Source organism: Orcinus orca, chromosome 5 (genome assembly GCF_937001465.1).
Source record: "Orcinus orca chromosome 5, mOrcOrc1.1, whole genome shotgun sequence".
Lineage (NCBI taxonomy): Eukaryota > Metazoa > Chordata > Mammalia > Artiodactyla > Delphinidae > Orcinus > Orcinus orca.
In genome coordinates this window covers 11,322,555-11,344,529 of record NC_064563.1, presented here as the reverse complement: position 1 = coordinate 11,344,529, position 21,975 = coordinate 11,322,555, and the positions used below count along the sequence as shown (strand labels likewise).

At 39.8% G+C, this 21,975-nt stretch overlaps 1 protein-coding gene across 8 annotated transcripts in view; it reads right to left on the bottom strand.

Annotated features, from left to right (window-relative positions):
- TBC1D5 (TBC1 domain family member 5) overlaps positions 1 to 21,975 on the bottom strand; it is a 548,696-nt gene that overhangs the window by 74,466 nt on the left and 452,255 nt on the right. For all 8 annotated transcript variants that reach the window (XM_049710184.1, XM_049710183.1, XM_049710187.1 and 5 more), the window contains 2 exons: positions 21,224 to 21,309; positions 1,266 to 1,513 (listed from right to left, as the gene is read on the bottom strand). In XM_049710184.1, the coding sequence (XP_049566141.1) occupies positions 1,266 to 1,513; positions 21,224 to 21,309 (334 nt within the window). The remainder of the gene's footprint in view (positions 1 to 1,265; positions 1,514 to 21,223; positions 21,310 to 21,975) is intronic.

Sequence of the window (21,975 nt, the reverse complement as noted above, 5' to 3'; positions counted from 1 at the left end):
GCAATGATAGATAATATGATGAAACTAATAGAAGAACACACACTTATTATTGAAAAACTCATTATTTTCTATCATTGGAGAAGAGTCCATTTAACTTAAGTTCTGACCAGTTTAAATGCCAATAATTTAATTTTTAAACTAATTTTGGATGCAATCTTCTTAAACAGAGTATATGGAACATGGTTTAAGGTCTTCTTACAGATTCAATATTACTATTGTTATTGTCAACACCTGTTACTGAACTTAGCTATGATCCAGGGACACCTTTAAGACACAGATGAGGCAGGGGTCAGGAGGGTATTTGCTCTGACACTAACTGGCCACAGACACTATGCTTTGTGAGGCCTTAGGATTGATTTTTGTAGATTTTCTGCCATCGTGTTACTATTTCTTGCTTCCGTAGTATAGACAGCAGAGTCCCATCACTAAAAATAAATGTGGCTGTTTCTAATCGGCTATGACTAGGGGTACTTAATTCACATGTCTTTGGAAATAAGTAGAAAATGAGAAAAAGGTTATAAGTAAGAACCTGAAGGGCTCCCTTATGAACAAAACACCGGAGGCAGGTGAAGCGCTGGAAAGGCCCTGAAATGGAAAGGAGCGTACCTGAGTCCCAGCAGCAGGAGAGCCGCTGACGGCACTCCCAGCAGCAGTGCACACTCGTCAACCGAGTGATCCGGCTCTCACGTTCTCTGGTTCTCTCAGTGCAGGGACTCAGACACTAACTCTGCTGCCTGAGATATTCTGTTTGGCCTCTTCCCCGCTTTGGGCTCTAGTTTGTATTCCTTGGAGGTAAAGCAGGTGGAACAGGGACTGCAAGCCTGGTGACCCGCTTCCTCCAAACCAACTGCACGGACAAATGCTGTGACTAGCAGAGCCCAGGGTACCAGACCTTCCCATCTCAGATGCTCTTCTAGCCAGAAGCATCACTATACAAAGCTAGCAGAGATCTCGGTCAACTGACGTCAAGTTCCGTGCTGTGACAGTTCACGCCATACTCTGTGGGCATCACCAGGACGCAAATGCAAGTATACTAAGGTACAGATGTTAAAACAAGTACTTTAACAAATTACCTCATAAAACGTTCTTAAGAACAATATAGTATCTGATATTGCCATTTAAAAAGGACCTACTATAACAGATTTTAAAAAATTAAGTCTTGCACTAATTTCTCTTTCTAGGACGGTGATTCCTCATAGACAGGCGAGGAAATCCCAGGCTACCTTGGGAGTGTTTCCTCTAGATTAACCAGTATTTTCCCTTACCTTTGTTCAGCTGCACTGGCATGCTTTCCGATTTCATCAGCCTCTGCTGCTGCTGCAGAGGATGCTTGGGGGCCTCTGCTAGGGTCCTGGTGGGAACCACAGCCGGGGAGGAGGTACCGCCACTGCTTCCCAATACTGGGCCATCCACACCGCCCGGGGCCGCTGCCGGAGAAATCAACTTTCTTCCAAAATTCATCAGGCTAGTAGAGACCTTATTTATATTCAGGGGAGCACCTTTGGCACTAGTCCTGTAAAAAAACAAATTAGGTGGAGAGACATTGTTTAAATTAGAGGACAACTCTATTTCACATGCTCTGTTGATATAAAAACATACCTTACCTGCTTTGGAAAAGGTCTAGATCAGCTACATGAAGTGAGGTGTGATAATTTCAAAGTGACCACAGGATAAGAAAACAACAAGATTCTTAAAGATGTGGCTTATGGAAAATAGTCTTTTTACTTTCCATTCATTCATTCATTCAACAAACAGGGCCCATTATAGCCAACACTGCAACTGTCCAAAACAGACATAGTTTCCCTCCTGGAGATTCTAGAAAATACATTCATCACATAATCACATAAACAGATGTATGACTAAAACCTGTGATGAGGACTCTGAAGGAGAGGTACAGGGCTGGGCGAGTCTGGGGTAACCCACAGAAGGGGGCACCTGGGAAGCCAGGCTGAGAATAGATTTCCCACAAACTCTGGCCTGTGGGAACAAGGCCATATTTAATCTGACTTTGAAAAATAAATGTGTCTGAGAGCCACGAAGTCAATTCACAGAAGTACATCAAGGGCTCTCGTCCACGAGAATTGAGTCCACCCTCACCCCACACTACCGCCCCCGCGTTCCGTATCCTCCTTCCCCACGTCCCTGCTTTACTTTTCCTGATGGCGCTTTGCATCATCTGACATACTACATATTTTACTTATTTGGCTATGATCTGTCCACCTCCCCCAACCCCCACTGGAATAAAAGTTTCATGGAGACAGGACTTCGGTCTCTCTGCCATGTTGCCAGTCGCCTAGAACATAACTGGTGTTCTAGAAATATGTGTTAAAAGGCGTCTACCTGTAGTCTAAGCCTTTACACCTATTCCCATGGAGGAAGCGTCCCTTGCTCCTGGCCACGGTCTGCCTCCCCACGTGCGGGGAGATCCCATCTGCTCTGACCTTTGGAGACTGTTGCTCCTGCATCTTGCTCTCCTGCATCACCATTTCCCCCTTTCTACCGTATCTTTCCCATGAGCACACAACCGTGGGGTGTGTGTGTGTGTGTGTGCGCGCGCACAAGCGTGTCTCCCAACTTCTCCTTTGAACCCTCATTCCTTCCTGGTTACCATCCTACTTCTTTCCCTCCTCACAACACGTCTTTTCAGAAGTGTCTTAATGTGCTACTTGTGCTTCTCCAGTCCTGGCCCACTAAGGTCTGGCTGTGGCGTCCTTGCCATCGCTCTGAAACCACCCCTGGAGGTCACCAATGACTCCGGAGAGCAAAGGTCCATCCTTACTTCGCGCCACGTCTCAGCAGCAGTCAACTCCCCTCCACTCCCCGCTCCCTCTCAGACAGGTCCTCCCTCGGAAACCAGGGTTTGCCAGCACCTGTGCTCTGTCTGGCAGATAGAGGACACCAAGTCAACATTGGCTAAAATGAATGATTACTTCCCAAATGATTCATCATCTTGAAGTATCTCAGGGCTATTACGTGAAAGACCAGTTATGATTATAAATTATTTTAGTTGTAGGAGGCTGACCATGTCAATATCAAAGTTTGCATTTTTACTGCCCGATCATTAATAGAAGCTTGTTTTCTCGCATTTAGCTTCTTTTTCATAAAAGTAGGAAACTGAAAATCAAGTTTGAGGGATCCACTTGTTATGATTTTAGTTACCTTGAATTTTGCCATCATTTCGTCCTCTCAGATCTACCTGGCAGCACTTACATGGTAATTCTCCTACTTTTTATATGACAGCTGTATCCTTGCTGTTACTAGATAGGGCGCTAAAACAGAACTGATCCAGAGTTCTGTAATAAAAAGCAAAGAACAGTATGCTTCTTCCTTCCATAAAGTCTTTAATGGTCCTAGCTAATATTATGGGCTAGGTATGGGAAACTTATATTGCTTCAGAGATTGGACAAATCAAATTTAAAACCTGGAATTTGCTTTATAAAAGAAACGAGCTATTCATTTATAACGCATGAAATGTGAAAAAAAATCCTTTTTCAAATGGTTCGTTTTGCATCATTTCATCTTTAAAGAACAAAGCTATTTAATGTTCTTTGAAAAATTATTGAAAATAATGTTTCCTAATGGAGATGAGGATATATAGTGATGATGCACCACTTATTTCCAATGTTTTATTTATTTATTTATTTTTTTGCGGTACGCGGGCCTCTCAGCACTGTGGCCTCTCCCGTTGCGGAGCACAGGCTCCGGACGCGCAGGCTCAGCAGCCATGGCTCACGGGCCCAGCTGCTCCGCGGCATACAGGATCTTTCCGGACCAGGGCACGAACCCATGTCCCCTGCATTGGCAGGCAGACTCTCAACCACTGCGCCACCAGGGAAGCCCTATTTCCAATTTTTATACGCTTCCTAAGGAAGTAGAGACCTCTCAATGTATAGACACTACAGCTTGGCAACAGAGAAGGCTCTCAATACATGTTTATTGAGAAAAAGAATGAATGACATGTAAAGAACTCATAAATTCTGGATTCAGAAGGCGTTCACCTCTGGCACTGCAGTGCACTCAGCAGCCTGCGTGCATCCCCCTTTCTCGCGAGTCACAGTGGAAAGAAGAGTTATTAGGATACTGAAGTTCCACTGCATTTTAGTTGCGCTTGTATGCGAGTCAAGATCCATAATTCACGGATATGAAGAAGTTATAATGTTGTTACTCTTTTTTTATAAACAAAAATGTACTAGTCAAATTCCCATATTGCCAGTTCTAAAATTCATATGTTGATAAAAGTACTAAGAAACTGCTAGAGCATTAGCAAGAGACTATGGTTATGGCATCTTCATTACTCCTACAAACCATGAAAAACACACAGATCAAGCTCATGCCGAACCATTTTTCATCTGAATAGCTCTTAAAAGAGGATGAGCGCTGTTTTCCTTTTCTGAACGTTTTTTGTTTTCAACCAATTTCCCCCTCATCCACTACCCACGCTTCCAGAAGAATAAGAAGAATTTTGAAAACAACTATTGAAGGTGACTATTTTCAGGTAGAAACAATTATAACCCATGTACTTCTAGAGCAAGCATGCTAAGCATGCTGCCCACTGTTTGTGTTTCAGGCATGACAACTTTTATGACAAAGTTAGCTAAGAGACATCTTAAATATTAGCAGCAGCGGTCTTCGCAAGACATACTAAACGTTCTGCAACAATTATTATTGGCTGTCAAGTCACGTGTGCTAAATTAATGAAAATTAATGCAGTTGTCAAGAGATCTGATGGACAGTGAGGACCGGACTGGATTGGATTAAAGATGGCGGCAATGGGGCTTCCCTGGTGGCGCAGTGGTTGGGAGTCCGCCTGCCGATGCAGGGGACGCGGGTTCGTGCCCCGGTCCGGGAAGATCCCACATGCCGCGGAGCGGCTGGGCCCGTAAGCCATGGCCGCTGAGCCTGTGCGTCCGGAGCCTGTGCTCCGCAACTGGAGAGGCCACAACAGTGAGAGGTCCGCATACCACAAAAAAACACAAAAAAAACACAAAAAACAAAACAAAACAAAACAAGATGGCGGCAATGTGTAAATAGTGTTAAAAGAAATGCTAAGAGGGCTTTGGAGTTAATAAGACATTGAACACCAAATCTAATGAGCAACTGGCTCTGTGTAATCAAAGTCTTTTGTTACTGTCGTCTACACTACATACTATTATTAAAAACAGTACCACCTAGGAGGGATTGTTTGGAAATTGTGCCAAGAACTTTCTTTTAGCACAGCCTCTTCAGTGGGTTAAATCAGCAGCAACAGAGGCATCTTCCTGAAGATCCATGAATCCTTCGAAATACCTGTACCAGAACCCAACCTGGCTTCATTGTTGGGCCCTTTTTGTACAGTTTCTGAAATTCTGAAAGTGGGTGACTCTTGCTGCCTCTTCTACCCTCTTCCTACCAACTTGATCTCTTGCAGCCTGGCTTTCTAACTCACACTCTGTTTACTGAAACAGCTTCTAGGGTCTCCAATGCCTTCTTAATTCCCAGGATCATGAGCTGCTCTCATTCAACTTCTAAATCCTTTCTAAAGCTTAAAAAAAAAAAAGTATCACCTCTGTAAAAACTCTCCACAACCTTCTTTCCTTTCCTGGTAACCAAATCTTTTCACCACCCTGATTTATTTCCTTCTTACCTACAGATTTCTTTCAAGTTTGATATTAAGTATCTAATATTTGTTTATTTCACTCCTCTTGCAATAAAATGTTGTTAGATGCTTGTTTCTATTTTTGTCACATAATGAGTTTTCAACTCATTTTTAATTATTTTATCTATATTCCCAAAGGTTGAATCCTTGGTTCATTCATTCATTCACTTATTCATTTTCTCTTTTTCCCAATAAAAGCATGTAAAGCTGCATATTTGCATCTGATTAAAGCAATAGCATCGGGACTTCCCCAATGATAGTGGTTAAGACTCCTCGCTCCCAATGCAGGGGGCCCCTGCACGATCCCACATGCATGCCGCAACTAAGAGGTCGCATGCCACAACTAAGGAGCCGGTGAGCCACAAATAAGGAGCCTGTGAGCTGCAACTAAGGAGCCCGCCTGCCGCAACTAAGACCCAGCACAACCAAGGAAATAAATATTAAAAAAAAATAAAGCAATTGCATCAAAGATTTTCCCCCACATTTTCAAATAGTCGTTGATCCAATTGTTATTTAGATACATTTAAAATTTTAGACAGTTGGGTTTGTCTTAAGTATATTACTCATTTTGTTTTATTAAATAAAAATAGAAATATCAGAAGAATGGAAGTGGGGAAATATTCTGATTTTTCAAAAGGAGTGTGGAAACCAAACTGTAAAATAGACTGGTTTATACAAATATTTTTACTAATTACTTGGAAATGGTTGTGTTTATTACAAGTAGCCAGTCTGGTTCACCAAAAACAAGTCATTCTAAGACAACTTTATTTCTAATCTGAAGTGTTGACCTCTGTTGGATTTTATCAAGGTGCAGTGGATGTAATGGAGGATAATACACACTTAGTTTATAGCTGAACAACTGTTACCTCACATGTACTGCTGAATGTTCTAGCACCCCTCTGGTGACATGTGTCTCAGACTTGGTTCACAGACCTCCTCACCAGTCTTTTTTTTAAGGTCATAATCTTCTGTCACTGAATTCCGTAACTTGGAAGAGTTATTTAGCCTGTTGTCTGGACCTTAGTTTCCTTATCTTTAAACCATGGGGGCTGAGTTATATGATATTTTGTGTCCCTTTGAGATAGAAGATCCTATAGTTTTAAGACTTGAAGAAAGAGAACATGGGCTTATGAATTTTAGACCAAAAGCTGCAGAGGCACCCAATACATCAGATAAAATAATCAAAATTTAAAATACTCTCAATAGGGTAGCATGAGAAATAAATGAAACACATAAAATTTAATGAAGATAAATAAAAGCTTATACACTTAGGTTAAAACTTTTGACAACTGCTCATTACAGATAGAATAGGGAGGCATGGATTAACGTGAGTTCATATTAAAAAACAAAAAGTCAAGCTCCCCAAAATGAATGTTTTGGTCTGGTCTACAAGGCTAATCTGAGCCCATAATGATGTTGCAGGAGAAAAATAAGATTCTTGGGGTACATTAATTCTAGATGAGTGAACTTCTGGGTTTCCAGGCAAGTGTGTAAAATGCTTGGAAGTCTTTACACTGTCCTAACAACAAGTAAAAAGCTGAACAAACTGAAAAAAAAATCAACATTTTTTTCTTAGATCCATAAGAGAAGTGAGGTCAAAGGGCAAACTGCTGTCACCCAGATTGGAGAGAGTGACGGGTGAATACAGAGGATCATGACCTACCAGAGCAGAAACCCACAAGAACCAGTGCTGGGGTAGGGAAATTGGAACTGTGGCTGAATTGCTGGAAGCTCAGTGTGGACAAACTTGAGAGTTAAAATCTCCCAGGGGACCCAGTCAGGAGGGTGGAGGGGCAGCCCAAACTTCAGCGAGTTTTCCCTCCTGGAGCTCTACCAGGTTCTCCCAGGTAAATATGGGAGAAAAATTGTGCTTCTGGCAGGGGTAGAGGAAAAGGAACCATTTGAAATACACCAGAGCATCTTGTTCTTCTTAAATGGTCTGCCCTCAGGAGAAATATTTAACCAGAGTCCAACCTACAGGGATTTTTGCCGAGCCTAACTGACCTGGGGGAAGGCAAGTACCCAACCCCAGCCCCCTCTAGCCGTCCTGTTCCACCTGATGTTGGTGGGGGCTGCAGCTGAGAGGCATGTGTCAAGTTCACAGTCTGGAAGCCCAGGCTCACTAAAAGATTGAGACCTAATCATAGGACCATAGAATGCTGCCTTTCCTCCACACTTTATCACCACATTACTAAAGGCTTATTTCTGGTGTTCCTTTTACCCAGTACAACATGTCCAACTATAAAAAAAAAAAAAAAAAAATTAAAAGATGTACTAAAAAAGCAAAAAGCATACTTTGAAGAGAGAGAGTGACCAAGCTTCAGAACCAGACTCAGATACCGCAGGGATGTTGGAATTATCAGACTGGAAATTTTAAATCACTATGATTAAAATGCTAAAGACTCTAAGGAATAAAGTATACAGCATGCAAGAACAGATAGGAAATATAAGCAGAGGGGAGGAAATTCTAAGAAAAAAAAGAAGAAATGACAGAGATCAAAAATACTGTAACATAAACAAAGTATGTCTTTGATGGGCTTATTATTGATGGACATGGCTGAGGAAAGAATCTCTGAGGTTGAGGATATTTCAATAGAAACTCCCCAAGCAAACAGAAAAGACAGAAAAAGCAGAGCAGAATATCCAAGAATTGTGGGACAACCCTAAAAGATGTAACATTCAAATAATGGGAACACCAGAAGAAGAAAGAGAGAAAAGAACAGAAGAAATATTTGAAACAATGACTGAGAATTTCCCCCAAATTAATGTCAGTCAACAAACCAAAGATCCAGGAAGTTCAGAGAACACCAGGCAAGAAAAATGCCAAAAAAAAACTATGCTTAGTTATATCATTTTTAAACTATGGAAAATCACAGGAAAAAAAAAATCCTGAAATAAGCCCGAGGAAAAAAAACAGCTTACCTATAGAGGAGCAAAAATAAGAACAACATTCTAATTATCCTCAGAAACCACGTATGCAAGAAGAGAGTGCAGTGAATGAATATGTAAAGTGTTGAGAGAAAAAACCACCAACCTAGAATTCTGTACCCTGTGAAATTATCCCTCAAAAGTAAATATGGTATCTATATATAGTAAGTATATATTAACCTCTTATAGGAAACACGTTTTCCTTTAATAGTAAATATGATACGTAGCTAGAAATACTAGCTGACTGTCTACACTGCAGGAGGTAACTAACTGTACAATCATGGCAGACTGTTTTGGTGATGCATTAATTTCTGGCAGAACTGAATTTTGTGTCTATGAAATGGAGTGGAACAGTAGGGAGGTATGAAAATTACGATGGAAGAGAAATGGCTAAAAAAGCAGGGGAGCAAGTCCTCCAGTACTGTGAGAGCTGCCATGAGGGAAAGCAGCGCTTCTTCGCGTGGCTTTAAAAAATAAGTTTACAAAAGTTACAGACAGTAACAGAAGACAGTTAAAAGGTTATGACACAGGAAATCCTTTCTAGTGATTTCACAGGCTCAATTTAAAATAGTAAAAGCTCCGTTTCTGGAACTGTGTAAGTAGAGATTAGAAAATCATTTTCAGACACACAGGCTCCCTGACCCTGGCATGGGTGAGAGGCAGGGTTCAGTGAAAGCCCCTTCTGACTCTGACAGCTTGTGATCAGCTGAGCCAAATGGCTTCTACCATCACGTTCACCATCCTGCTAAGATTACAGGACCAAAAAGAGGCCTGAATGATAGTGTGGGCCCTTGAGGGATACTCACCAAACCCATCTCAAACTCAGGGGCCTACCTGTCTGCCCTGCCTCCTTATTTCCACCCTCAGTTTCTATTCTGTTCTTTTCACCTCTCCTTCCTCCTCTATGTTCGTCTTCCCTCTGAGGCCTTTTTTCTCTATTCTTTTCCTTCTCCTTCCATCAAAATCTCCTTTTCTTTCTATCATATTCTCACCTCATCCTACCTATACTTTTTTCCATCATAAAAACATATAACTTACTTTAAAATTATCTTCTTAAGTGCAAGGAGTAGCTGGAAAAAGTAAATATAAATATGAGACTTTGGCTTTTGGATAGAAAAAATATTCTCTTGGCACCTCTGTAATTTTCTAGTCTGTCATTATTGATGTACCCTGAATGGATTATGACTCATATTTACCTCTTTCAGAATGCTTATTATATACATCTTTTATTTGGAAATTTAAAACATTTGCCATGGTTGCAAAATAATACTTTTCCAAATGATTCTAACATTTGAGCTAACGTTCATGATGTACTTCTACTCACAAATTCTCTAAGCTGAAGGTCTCAATTCTATAAAATGAATTGGTTTCCAACTTTCTTAATTCTTTACCTTTAAGGTTGAGTGTATCGAATTTGCTTCAATGAAAGACATCTATATGTAATTCTAATTTGTTTGCCATATTGTGAGGTTTCTATTATCTTAGAAAATGAACTCTCTCCGTATCTCCAGAAACTCAAGATTTTATAGGCCTTTATAAAAACTATGTGATAAAAGTTAGTTTGCTATTACTTATTCCTTAGGAATCTGCTTTTCAAGTGAAACATGTTTCCTTTCATCTAGGAAGACCATGGTTATTTTGCGTGTGGCATGTAAATCTTTGTGACTGTTATGTGAAGCAAAAGGAGTGCTTGTTAGGGATAGAAAAGCTAGCCCTCATGAGAGGGTGGATATAAGCTAGACTGTAGGGCTCACCTAATTGGGTCCGAACACAATTTGTAATATTTGTTTAATATAACAACTAATTAGCAATTACACATTAATCGTGGTTGTATAAAATCATGAGATAAACTCCCCAAGACATATCTCTAGGAATAAATTTTGAGGTTTCTATTTCTAGAGTGGTGGTTTCCAACTAATTTATTTTCTGACCCAGTATCTGAGAGGGATACAAATCTCTCCCGTTAACCGTGGCTCATGGGAGTCTCTGGCCTAGGGAAATACATCAGAATGGAAGAGGATAAAGTTCTGAGATGCCCACCTGGTGGGGAGTTTTGCCCTCTTCACCTCTCTACCTTCACTTTGAGAATCACTATATATCTTCACAATTAAAAAAAAAATCACAAGCAGCTGTACTTAACATGTATCAAGAATCAACTGTTAAGGGTTTTAAGGAAGGAGGTATGGGAGCCAATAAAGATAAAGAAATGTGTGAGTGCACATAAAAGTCCAAGGAAACAGTCACATTAAAAAAAGTACAGCCATGGAAGGGAACGGGTTAGATGCAGAAAAAAAGAGGAATTTATTTTCTCTCAATTGAAAAAAAAATATACAAGACTTCTGCACTAAAAACTATAAAACACTACTGAGAGAATGTGAAGAAGACTAATTGAATGAAGAGATAGTCCATGTTCATGGATTAGATAATTCAATAATATTAAGGTATCAGTTCTTTCCAAATTGATCTATAGATTCAGTGTAATTCCAACCAAAATCCCAATAATTTTTATAGAAGTTGACCTGTAGATTCTAAAATTGATAAGGAAATGCAAAGAACCCAGAATAGCCAAAATAATAAAAAAAAGAATAAAGTTGGAGGATTCAGGCTATTTAAAATCAAGGCTTGCTATAAAGCTACATAATTCAGTTAGTGTGGTACTAGAGAAAGGATAGAAGGTCCAGAAATTGGCTTATATCTATATAGCCAATTGATTTTCAACCAAGGATCCAATTTAATTCAATGGGGAAAGGAAAGACTTTTAAACAAGTGGTACTGAACTGCTGGATACCTTTATGGAAAAAGATGGACTTTAATTTTTACCTCACTCCACACACAGACATTAACTTGGCGTGGACCACAGATTTAATACAAATGTTAGAACCACAGAGCTTTTAGAAGAATACAGAATACCTTTGAGACTGTACAGTAAAGGGCTAACTCAGCGGGCCTGGACTGTCCCAATCCTGCACATTCCAATGTTGTTTAGGACTGGACCTCGAGGGACAACTGGGAGATAACCTCCTCTAGCCCTTGGAATATCCAACCTGATAAAAGTGTCTTTGTAGACCTGGGGCCTTGAGCCACACCAAAGTTTATGCTAACAATCAGATTTATGGTAAAAGTCTGTTTTTGTTCAACCTGGGCCCCTGCCACACTATATCAGTCTGACCTCTGGAGGGAACTGGAGATGGAGTAGCTAATGTTAGTCACATGGCTGCTTCATGACTACATGACTGACCTCTAATAACAAACCTTGGGGTCACCAAGTCCTGGGTGAGCTTCCCTGGTTGGCAACACTTCACATGTGTTGCCCTACATGGTTCCCAGGAGATTTAAGCAGTCCACTGGGAGTGGACACCTGGAAAGTTGTACCTGGTTTCTCTTAAGACTCTGAGTGAAAAATGTTGCCTGCCATATCAGTAAATAGAGGATGCTCCAGCCATCAAGCCATCACATTGTAGCCTCCCCAATGGTGAGCCCTGAGGAAACTCAGGATGGAAACCGAATGCCCACCATCTAGCAGTCAACTGCTGCAGCCAGCCTGATGGTGCACCCTGAGGAGACCCTGGATGAGAAAGCACAGGATGCCGGCCCCAGGTAGCTGAAGTGCATATCAGAGCAATGATTTCAGTGAGCCCAGACTCTTGCATCTTCCCATACACAGAAAAGCGCTCCATTCTTTAATGTGAGATGTCTGGTTTTCTTTAATTAACAGTAAACTTTTGATGTTCCGACCACCTGGTATTTGTTGCAAAACTACTGTATATCCTGGCTCCCCCCTTGCCTCTTCAGAGCAGTCCCTCAGAGTGATCTGAGAGTCCTGTCTCCCTGGCTTGAAGACCTCAGAAAGTCCGCCGAATAAAATATAGCCCTCACCTTCTAGGTTGTGCATTTTTTCAGTCTACAACACCAACCTTTTTCCCTTCCTGATTTTAATCTATAATCTTTTGCCACAGTATACTATAAACATGAGTCTATCAGCTTTTCTGAGTTTTGTGAGTCCTTCTAGTGAAACTTCGAAGCCGAGCGTGGTCTTAAGGACCCTCAACAATGGAAACTAAGGTGAGTCTTAGATAGGAGATTTCTTCAATAGGAAAATAAAATGCACTAGCCACAGAAGAAAAAAACTGGTAAAAGAAACTTCACTGAAATAATAATTTTCTGCTCATCAAAAGATATCACTAAGAAAATGAACAGGCAAGCCATACACTGGGGGAGGATAATATTTGCAGTACATTTATCTGACAAAGACTTCTATCCAGAATATATAAAGTATTCTTACAAATCAAGAATAAAAAGACAAACAACCCATTAAACACAGGCAAACAACCTGGACAGTTCACAAAAGAAGATATACAAATCATCAATATTCTATGAAAAGATGACCAGGAAAATGCAAATTAAAACACAATGAGATAGCATTTTCACACCAACTAGAATAGATAAAACCAGAAAGACTGACAGTAGCGAATGTTGGCAAAGATGAAGAGCAGTTAGAACCCCCATATATTCCTGATGAGAGTGGAAAAAGGTATAATTACTTTGTAAAACAGTTTGTAGTTTCTTATAAAGTTAAACATAGATCTATCCATTAGGACAATTTAATTTCTAAGTGTTTACCCAAGGGAAAGATAAACACCAAAACCAAAAACAACAAACAAAAACATCAAAACACCTGTACAAGAATGCTCTTAGCAGTCTTGTTCATAACACCCCAAATCTGGAAATAACCCAGTATCTATCAACAAGAGAACAGATAAACAACTTGTGATACATTGTATAGTGGAATACAACTCAACAATCTAAAGGAAGAAACTACTGATACATGCAAGAACACGCATGAATTGCAAAAACATTATTCTGAATGAAGAAAGCTAGACAAAAATGAGTGCATACTGTGTGGCTCTATTTATGGGAAGCTCAAGAAAAGGCAAAACTAATATAAGGTAATAGAAATCTGACAGTGGTTGCCTTGGGATGAAGGGTTGGAATTGACTGGAAAGGGACACCAGGGAATTCTCGGGTGAAAGAAATGTTCACTCCAGATATATTGTTTTAGATGGTGCTTACAGGGGTATACACAGCTGTCAAAACTCATCAGACTGAACACTTAAGATCTGTGTTTTGTGTACAAATTACACTTAAATTTTTTAAAACAGGAGAAAGAGTTATTTACTCTGCCCTAAACAGGAGATAGTTTTACCAATTTACCTTAATTGGTTAGGAATTAACAACTCTCTTTGATACAAGAGAAAGAGCATTTCAGACATAGAATTGTTTATAGCATAAACTCTTATTTGAGCACAAAAATATCACAAAATTACATTTATATAGAAATCAGTGTCCTTTAAAATTCTGATTAGCCAATTAACTACTAAGGGACTATAACAATGGACTTCTTGGCTTTATGACTTGGGAAATATCATTAGCATATTATTTCTTTACCATATTTTAGCAATAAAATACTTCTGAGTAAATACAATAAAGCCTAATTTAAAAATCTTGTGGACCATATAAAATGGAAATTGGCCAGAAGAATTTTATAATGCCTTTTAGGGATTCAAAACAGTATTTATTTATTCAGTCATTAAACTAAATACTCACTGAATACTAGAAACAGTGCCAGGTACTGTGCTAGGCCCTGGCAATATGAAGATTCTAGGATTCAGTCCCTGACATCCATATGGTTCCTCTATAAATGAGGCTAGAAAGCATTCAATCATTTCACCAGTATTTGAATGTGTTCTCTGTGCCAGGTACTGAGGAAACAGCAATGACAGAGGCAGATGTGGTCCCTGTTCTCACAAAGCTCAAATTCTAGCATAAGATGACAACTGGTAGAAGAATTCCTGAGCCTCCTGGGATCACGCACTTTCTAGGACATTCTTGTTAGGCCAGGTCCTGAGAAGAACGCTCCTAAGCTGAGGCAGATCCTGATCCCAAGGAGAGATGGAAAATTATTGGCCATCAGGCATTCTTGGGGTGAAAATGGACTGGACGCCATCACTACTTCGTCACTGGAGCCCAGCTGAGGAATGTGGAAAACATCTTCAAAGCCCAGCGAACACTCTTATTAGAATCATCTTTCCCTGGCTTCCTGCTGGATCCCATGCAGGGATCCTGACAAGGGGCCATTTGTAGAGGCCTGCCAGAGGCCTGTACCTGCCAGAATTCTAATTCTGGAATCTTTCATTATTGGTATCAGTTAAGTTGTTTAAGCTCTGACACAAGGCAGAGGAAAGCTGGGAATATTAGCACATAGAATGCTATTGCTGATCTGGTGAGTGGGCAGATCAGGAACTGAGCTTGGTTTCTTCCATCTCTACCAAGGTCTCATTTAATCAAGCGAAATATCTAACTTTGGTGATGTGAAATTGCTTAAGCAAGTTAAAAGACCTATAGTTGTGGAGTCTGTAAAAAGGCACCACTAGGGGCTTCCCTGGTGGCGCAGTGGTTGAGAGTCCGCCTGCCAATGCAGGGGACACGGGTTCTTCGTGCCCCGGTCCGGGAAGATGCCACATGCCGCGGAGCAGCTGGGCCCGTGAGCCATGGCCGTTGAGCATGCGCGTCCGGAGCCTGTGCTCCGCAACGGGAGAGGCCACAACAGTGAGAGGCCCACATGCCGCAAAAAAAAAAAAAAAAAGGTGCCACTAGATAAAGTGACATGTGGCCTTGAGTCACTGCTGACAGCTCAGGTGTGATTATTTCATCACCTCTGCAGAGCAGGTAAAAACTACACATTCTGAGAAATTGCGTTGGGTCATTTTCAAAACAGAAAATCCATGAATGTTCTGTAATAAAGAAGGTATGAGATTCTACTCTTATTATAAGAGGTTGCAGTATTTAAAAACTATTAAATTCTGTTCCATGACTTCTCAATTGGGCATTTCAGTGGTCATAGATTCCTGAGTAAATTAGATGGGTCTTTCTGAAGACCAGTCACAATTTACATGTGCTTTTTTTTTTTTTTTAAATATGTATAGCAGCAATTTATGGTTATTTTAGGACAAAATTGGAGCAGGATTTGAGTGTTAAATTATTGTTCTGAGCTCAAAAATTGAATGAATAACAAAATGTCAATTCCCATTTTTAAAGAGAAATTTGCAAGTAAGTAAAATCAGAGCACAGTGAATATTACCCACACACGTAATGGAAAATCTACCACTAAAATACCTAGGCACTTGCGTTTAAAGACTTAATTATAGCAATCCATGGTAAAGCAGAGAAGAGAAATCAGGCTTCTTGATTTCTAGAGATATTCTTATCTCAAAATCACATGTCATCTTTGCATCCTCATCCCTCATTTGGATAAGCAACACAAATAGAAGTCCATTGCCCTAGACGTAGCAAGTATTAGCTCCCTGCTTTCCAGGTGTCTGCCTGCCTCTTGCCTGTCCTCTGCTAACTGATCCCTGCTCGGGGTTCCCCCATGAGGATATAAATTCCCTCTAGACCATCCCCACTACCTGTCTTGCTGCTCAATGACAGTCCCAATGCATTAACTCTTTAATAGCCTCTATACAGCTAAGAAAGTAGTTGCAAGGCTAATTATGGCTGAAGGGTCCAGCTTGGTAAAAGCATCTTAGGCATTAAATAGCTAAAGGGGGACTTTCCCAAGGATTTTGCAGCTACAATAGTTTCTGATCATGGCTAAAGTAGTGGCAGGATAAACAAACCTCTGGGGAATAATGTGGTAGTTATAAGGGCTACATACAGAATTAGGAGTACTATTTGGCAAGATTACCAGGCTTGTCTCAACTTATACTCCCTGTATTGGTGACTAAGGATATCCGTGCACCTTCACTGGTGCTAGCTTGCCCATTCATTCATTCATTCATTCATTCATTCAAAACCACTTTATTGAGGTATAACGGACATACAATGGCTGTACCCATTTAAAGTGTACAACTTGATAAGTTTGGAGATAAGTATACATCTGTGAAACTATCACCACAATCTATGCCATAAACCTAACTATCACCCCCAAAAGTTTCCTCCCACCCTCTTTATCACTACTATTTTTATTTATTTTATTTTTTGTGATAAGAACACTTAAGGTCTACTCGCTTAGCAAATTTTAAGTACGCAATATAGTATTATTAACTATGGGCCTAGGCCGTACAGTAGATTGTGATGATTTACTTACCTCTGCCTTGTTTATTTTTAATTTGCTAATTTGAAGGGTGAAAAACAGTGCTTTATAGGTGTTTTAATTAATTATGCATTTCTTTGATTAATTATGAGTTTGAACAGCTTCTTAAAGGTTTATTTGCTGTTTGCAATCCTTCTTTCATTGAGTGCCTACTATATTCTAGGCACTATTTTAGGTGCTGAGGATAAGACAGATAACAAGACAAACATGCAGAGTTTACATTTCAATGCAAGAAACAAACTATAAAAACAAACTGAAAAGCTGAATAAAAAATGAAAAATACCATTTCAGCTATTAAAAAAACCCCACAAAAACAATAACAAAGCAAATTAAAGGGACAGAGTAGAGTGGTCCATTATTTTAGACAGGGCAGTCAAAGAGAGGTTCTCTGAAGAGACGATATTTGAACACAGACTGAGCAGTAAGTGTGCCATGTGGAATCTTGGGGAAGAACCCAGACACGGGGAAAAGCGAGCTCAGAGCTCCTGAAGTGGGAACTTGTTCGAGAGCTGGAGGGATGGTAAGCAGCCCGGTGTGGCTGGAGTCCAGTGAACAAGAGAGCAGGGTGGTGGGGTTGGAGAGACAGGATCATGTAGGGCCTGCCTTGCAGACCACTGAAAAGGCTTGGGATTTGACCCCAAATGTTTTGGGAAGCCACGGAAGGGCTCTGAGCAGAAGAGTGATATGATTGGACCTGCATAGGGAGATGGGTTAGGAGACCGTGGCAGTGAGATGGGCAAGGCCCCGTGACTTGGTGCCACCACTGCAGAGAGAGGTAAGTGGCTTAGTTCAGGATACAGTTTGAATAGGAGTTGCTGATGCACCTGACGTGTGATGTCAGAGAAAAAGAAGAGTTAAAGACAATTCTAAGGCTTGATCAACTGGGTCATGACATTCATTGTGATGCAGAAACACTGGAGGAACAACAGGTGTGTGGAGGTGGAATCAAGAGTTTAGTTTGGAACATGTGAGTCTGGAGTTCAAGGGAAGAGGTCAGACTGAAGATATAAGTGGAGGACCCTTTAGTCATAAATGGAACGTAAAGCCATGAACCTGGGCTGAGAACCTCTGGGCAGAGAGGAGTATGTCAGGAGGTGTGATGGCCCCTGAAACAGATCTTGTGTTTCTTACTGAACTGTGTAAGTTTCTATACATTAATGATATTATAGTTTGTCAGTCATTTATACTACAAATATTTTCCCAATTTTCTGTTTCCTTTTTGATTCAGTTTATTTTATTTTTGACATCTACTTAAAAACAGTTGTGTAGTAAAATCCACCAGTCCTTCCCTTTGTGATTTCTTCCATTACTTTTAAGGCTAAAAAGTCTAGTAACTAGAGGTCAGACAGACATTTGTGTTTTATTTCTATGTTTGCTTGTTTGAATGAACTTTGATTAACTCAGAGTTTATTCTGGTGTGTGTTAAGTTTATAAGTTGATACCTTTTCAAAAGATTTGTCAAGTTTCCCAGTACCATCTCTGAACTCTTTCTCTCCTCATTTGCTGGTCTGTGATGTCTTCACACACTACACTTTATTTGGTTCAGTTTCAATTTCAAGCTTTGAAATTGCAACAGTGATGATGAGAAATCTGCCTTGCATCCTTACAGTGTTACTTTGTATAAGAATCTCAATGTGCTTACAAGGAAATACATAAAACAGAACCAACATTTTTGAGAAGAAAAATGCTGGGACAGGAAGCTAAATGGAAGAAAGATAAAACATGAAGGGGAAAAAGGAAAGGGTACAGTCTATTTCCTTTTTGGAAAAAAAAAAAAGTAGATGTTGAAAGATGTAAAAATAGAATCATGTATACATGCAACAAATACTGAGTAACCTCCCCACACCAGCCAGGATTATCCAGGTGCCCTCAAGTAGTGAGTAAGACAAGGGACCTGCCTGCAGGGGGCTTGACTTTAGTGGGGAGGTTGGGGAGATAGATGATACATACGTCTATGACTTCTGTGAGTAAAGAATGCTATGAAAATAAGATGGGGGCAGTGGGGTGGAGAGTGACCAGGGGAGGTGAAGACAAAAGGGAGGTCAAGAGAGGCTTGTGTGAACACATGGATCGCTAACAGGCACATGAAAAGCTGCTCAGCATCACTAATCACTAGAGAAATGCAAATCACAATTACAATGAGGTATCACCTCACACCAGTCAGAATGGCCATCATCAAAAAGTCTACAAACAACAAATGCTGGAGAGGGTGTGGATGAAAGGGAACCCTCTTGCAGTGTTGGTGGGAATGTGAATTGGTGCAGCCACTATGGAGAACAGTATTGAGGTTCCTCAAAAAACTAAAAATAGAGCTACCATATAATTCTGCAATCCCACTCCTGGGCATATATCCAGACAAAACTATGATTCGAAAAGATACATGCACCCCTATGTTCATCGCAGCACAATTTACAATATCCAAGACATGGACATGGAAACAACCTAAATGTCCATCGACAGATGAATGGAAAAAGAAGATGTAAGTCAGAAATAGAAAGATAAATACCATATGATATCACTTATATATGGAATCTAAAATATGACACAAACGAACCTACCTACAAAACAGAAACAGACTGACAGACATAGAGAACAGACTTGTGGTTGCCAAGGGGGGGGGGGGTGGGGAGGGGAGGGATGGAGTGGGAGTTTGGGATTAGCAGATGCAAACTATTATACAGAGAATGGATAAACAACAAGGTCTTACCGTATGGCACAGGGAACTATATTCAATATCCTGTGATAAACCATAGTGGAAGAGAAATGTAGATACATGTATAACTGAATCCCTTTGCTGTACAGCAGAAATTAACACAACATTGTAAATCAACTATATGTCAATAAAAAAAAAAATACTGTGAGAGAGAGATAGGCTTGCCTTGTGTGAGATATTTGTGCTGAGCCATAAATCATGAAGCTGAAAAGGAAGAGGGGAGGTGGGAGGAGAACAGGGAAGCACTATGACCCCAGGCAAGCTCAAGCAAGAGGGAAGAGAAGGGGAGGGTGGAGGAGATGAGGTCACTAGGGGAGGGGCAAGGGAAGAAGACTGGATTATGGGAGGTATTAGGAAGCCTTTGGAGGTTCAAGTGGGAGTGTGATCTAATCTGCTGGAAACTGAGAGTTTACAGGCCGTCCTGTGAAAACTAACCTGGGGGAGGTGGTGGGCAGGGGGTGCAGGGTGGAGATTAGGGGAGAGAAGAAGGAGCTCCAGCTGGAAAGATCTTGTATGAAGAAAGTACCTAAAATATACTTTTTTAAAAACATATCAAAACTAAATACTTGACAGGGAGGAAATACAAGTGATTAGACTGTAAGATTCCTGAGGGCTAGGATTTTTGTCCGGTTTGTTCACTATCTCCAATGCCTAGAATACTGAGAGTCTGGCACTCAAGAAGAATTTGTTAAATTAAATGAACAAAGTGACTATAGGGAAAAACCTTTTATTTGTGAACCAAGAATCAGATGAAATGAACAAACAGAAAAGAGTCTCGCAGAAGCCTCGTGGGCTACAGAACTGGTCTCATAATTACATACCCCTTCAAAACATGAGACAGACTTCAATCAAGGATGGGTAATTTAAAAATAACGTGACACTAAGGGTTCAAAATGCAAGTTTAAATTTAGCTGCTTTCTTATAAAATCCTCTCACCCCTCAGACATGAGTTTCGATGTGTCAGGAATTATGTCTTTTTTTAAAACTCTCCAAGTAAGAGCAGAACACATCATGTATGTGTACTCCAGCCATGTATATTTAGGTTGTTGGAATTCTACTGAAGAAAAGCTAGCACAGAGGCAAAATGCTTAAGGAAGAAAATTCGGACAACTTGCAGCATTTATCATGACTAACATTTTAGTCTACCAGAGTAAATTTTGAAATTATGTTCTAATTTGAGATGGTTCTGGTTTGATGAGTTAACTCTTGAGACATCTGAGTATAGTATTATGAAAGAGCAAAACTGTTCATCAACCCTTTATGCCAGTGTTAATTTCTTTTAAAAGTAGGATTTTAATGTTTTTTTTATTCCTACAGTGACCCTTAAAATTTCTATGTATGTAATCACAAATGCACACACAAGATGCATTTATAAGCTTATTGTGTAGTTCTAAAGACAGTTGGGAAACCCAGTTTTAATTTTGTTACTGAAATAATTTAAACATATATTATAGAACTGCTTCTTTTCAATCAACAGCTAGGGTCTAGAAAGAGACTGCGCAAGCAGGCACAATTTATTCAGGTTTCTTAGTGTTAGAAGAACAAAGTTGCCAAACTTCAATCTGTAACAAGTACTCTTAAATTTATTTAATTTTTCACCTTACCACTGACATCAACATACATCCTTTGCTCATGCCTTAGAAAAAAACTCAGATAATTTATTTTACAAAGATTCATTACATGCATTAACCATTGGTATACTCAAATCTGGGAAATTATTTTCAGCAAATGTGTAACATTTCCTGACGATCTCCAAGAATATTTTAGTGACTTTCATCAGAGAAAGAGGACTTACCGGCTTTTATTCATGAGGTCTGCTCCTCGGGCTTTGTAATAATCTAAATTTGGATGGAACTGATAAGTCACTGGTCTTGGATTTCTCTATAGAAAAAAAGAAGCAGTAAATTAAAATGTATAAAGCTATTTAAATTATACATTAACACATAAAAGAATGAAACAATTGTTTTTATATTCTTTCAGAAAAAAATACGTATAATAATGAAGTTTAATAATTAATGTGCTTGGTTTTTTTTGTTTTTTTAATTTGGCTGCGCCTCATGGCTTGTGGGATCTTAATTCCCTGACCAGGTATTGAACCTGGGCCACAGCAGTCAAAGTGCCGAGACCTAACCACTGGACTGCCAGGGAGCTCCCTGTTTTTTTGTTTGTTTGTTTGTTTTTAGTGTTGAAGTTTTGCCTTAACTGATCTTAGTCTGATTAAACACTGAAATTGTTTTAATACATTTTCTTTTTACCTGTTTCATAGTTCACACAGATTTATTCCTTTCATTAGATTTCTTTTCGATAATTTTGATCATTTTCAATATGCCTTTCCAAAATACAATCAGACAAAATTACAACAAAACTGAAATATTATATGAGATTAACCCCAGCATAATCTATGCCTAAGGCCTAGGAGACACAAAGTGTCAAGAAAGCTGCATTTGAAGAAGAGCAAAACTCAAGTTAGTTTTTGATAACCAAAGTGCTATGTATGCCCACTAGATGGCACACCGAGTCTTTCTTCTCCTAAAATGAATGAGTTAT